At 59.1% G+C, this 2,372-nt stretch overlaps 1 protein-coding gene across 1 annotated transcript in view; it reads left to right on the top strand.

Moving 5' to 3' along the window:
* NODAL (nodal growth differentiation factor) overlaps window positions 1-645 on the top strand; it is a gene marked incomplete at its 5' end in the record, with an annotated part of 891 nt that extends 246 nt beyond the window's left edge. The window contains 2 exons of the mRNA XM_009082172.1: window positions 5-401; window positions 493-645. Of these exons, the coding sequence (XP_009080420.1) occupies window positions 5-401; window positions 493-645 (550 nt within the window). The remainder of the gene's footprint in view (window positions 1-4; window positions 402-492) is intronic.
* Between the last annotated feature and the right edge of the window lie 1,727 nt (window positions 646-2,372).

The raw sequence follows: 2,372 nt of genomic DNA, 5'->3' as shown, positions 1-2,372 counted from the left end.
CCAGCCACAGGGAGCCAGCCCTGCCCCAGGACGTGGCAGACAGAGTTCTGCTGCTCGTCTTCTCCAAGGACAAGTCTCCAGGAGACCACAGCCTCATCAGGACAGCAGAGAACTCCAAGTATATCATGCGGGACAGCGGCTCCCAGGGCACAGGGACCCGCCGGCACCGTAGGAACAGGACAGAGAAGCAAAGGATCAAAGCGAGTGACGCTGTTGCCGCTGTCCCATGGGAGAAGGGCAGGGCCCTGTGCAGGCGGGTGGACATGGTGGTGGACTTTGAGCAGACAGGCTGGGGCAGCTGGATCGTCTACCCCAAGAAGTACAACGCCTACCGCTGCGAAGGGCTGTGCCCGTCGCCTGTGGACGAGACCTTCCAGCCCACCAACCACGCATACATACAGGTAAGAGGATTTGCTGCCCCACGTTCCCTGTGCCCCCCAGGCCCCTGCCTGCAACAGGGGGGATGTTCTGCCATTCCCATGTCTCCCACAGAGTTTGCTGCAGCTCTACAAGCCCAACAAGGTGCCGTGTCCTGCCTGCTCTCCAGTGAGCATGAGTCCCCTCTCCATGCTCTACTACGAGAAGGGTGAGATTGTCGTCCGCCACCACGAGGACATGATCATCGAGGAGTGTGGCTGCAACTGAGACCACCTCAACCTCTGCCAGGAAGGGGCACATCTCTGCCCAAAAGTGCCCCCAAGGACCAGCCACCCATTCCACGACCATCGCAGAGACCAGGGCGTTTCTGAGGCCTACGTGCTATGGATCGGTGAAGCCCTGGCTGGGCCAGGGCAGGAGTGGGGTGCCTGGGACTTGGCAGTTCTGCAGGACTGCATGGCCACAGTGCTCCACGTGGGAAAGGCCACCAGGCATGTTGGGATGGTGGGTGCCCCACACTGTGTTTATCCAGGAGCTGTAGCGCTGGCAGCTGTGGTGCCCAGGACAGCCGAGGGTTGGTGCTGCTTGGCAGGGCTGGAGCACGGCAGCATTGCTCCCTGCCATGACACAGGCCCACAGTGATGTTGCTTTGCCAGCCATGGGAATCACCAGGATCTCTGGGCTCCCAGGACACTGCTGCTCTAGTGTCCAGCCACCAGAGCATCCACACCATAGGGATTTTCCATCTGCCCTGGGGTTTAGGCATTTCTCTCAAGATTTATATTATATTTCTACTAAAACTATTCCTATTACAACTCAGCCAAGTGAGTGTGTTACCCAGTGTCCAGAGCCCCAGCTGGCAGCTCCACATGGGCAGCATCAGGCAAGGGCTCAGCACAGCTCCCTCCCCTGAGCTAGGGGCTGAGCACAGCCCTGCGAAGGATGGACCCAGAAGAACAGGCTGGCAGCAGGCAGGAGGCATTGACCTCCATCTCATACACCTCTCACCCAGGGACACACAGGGACTGACACAAAAGCTGGACCTCCTGAATCCTCCTCCAAAGCGTCATCCATTTCCCAGGAGCCAGGAAGGGTCAGCACAGGCAAACGAGGGGTCCTGGCTATAGGGCACTCCCACATCTGGTCTTGGTGGGTCTGGGCCCCCTGAGACCTCCTGCCCCCTGGACACCTCAGCTCACACTCTGCTCCCCCCATGAGAACACAGCTCTGCTCAAGCCTTTTCCCCCCTCACTGGATGAGGTGGCAGTGAAAGGGTCACAGTTGTATAATTCATCAATAAATTATATATATTAATGATGCACAGTGGATTCTGCTGATTTTTGCTGTTGATGGCCTGTCAGGGTGTGATTCCCCTGTCTCCCTGCTCCAGGGCCATCTCAGGCTGCATCCTTCTCCATTGATGGTAACACCAGAGCAGACAGATGGGCTGTGGCAAAGGAGTCCCCCCCAGTGATGCAAAAGCTACTCGAAAGCTCCAAAGTTCACATGAGATAAGAATGAAGCTGTTCCCACCCTGATGGGAAGTTGCTCAAGAGCGAGCAAGGAGGCACCTGCAGGCATGGAAGGGGAGGCTGAAGGGATTTTCTGCCTTTATTTACCCCTCGGAGATAAGAAAAGGGCTGTGCTCTCTAACAGCAGAGACTTCTAAGCCATGCAGCTGGTGCAGGCAGCTCCTTAGTGTCACCCACCCAGAGGGGAGACCTCCAGTCCCAGGTGACGCCTGGGGTCTTGAGTGCCCCGGGGTGACTGTGTCCCCCTTGAGGGGCTTGGGGGGCTGCTCCTCCCGGGCAGTGAGGGTCAGTCCCTGGGTTTGGCCGTGCTCCCCCTGCTGCAGCCCCGGCCGTGGGTCTGGGGTCCCCCAGGCTCACAGTTGCCTCCTCCCACTGGTGGTCCCCGAGCAGCGGAGGGGTCGGGTGGGACCACAACCTCGGGGCTGCTGGCCCAGGTGGCTGCACGGGACGGGACAGGGGCCA

This window comes from Acanthisitta chloris, unplaced genomic scaffold, assembly GCF_000695815.1.
Source record: "Acanthisitta chloris isolate BGI_N310 unplaced genomic scaffold, ASM69581v1 scaffold27659, whole genome shotgun sequence".
In the NCBI taxonomy this organism is placed as follows: Eukaryota; Metazoa; Chordata; class Aves; order Passeriformes; family Acanthisittidae; genus Acanthisitta; species Acanthisitta chloris.
The sequence above is the reverse complement of the archived record's forward strand: the minus strand, read 5'-3'. Positions and strand labels throughout refer to the sequence as shown.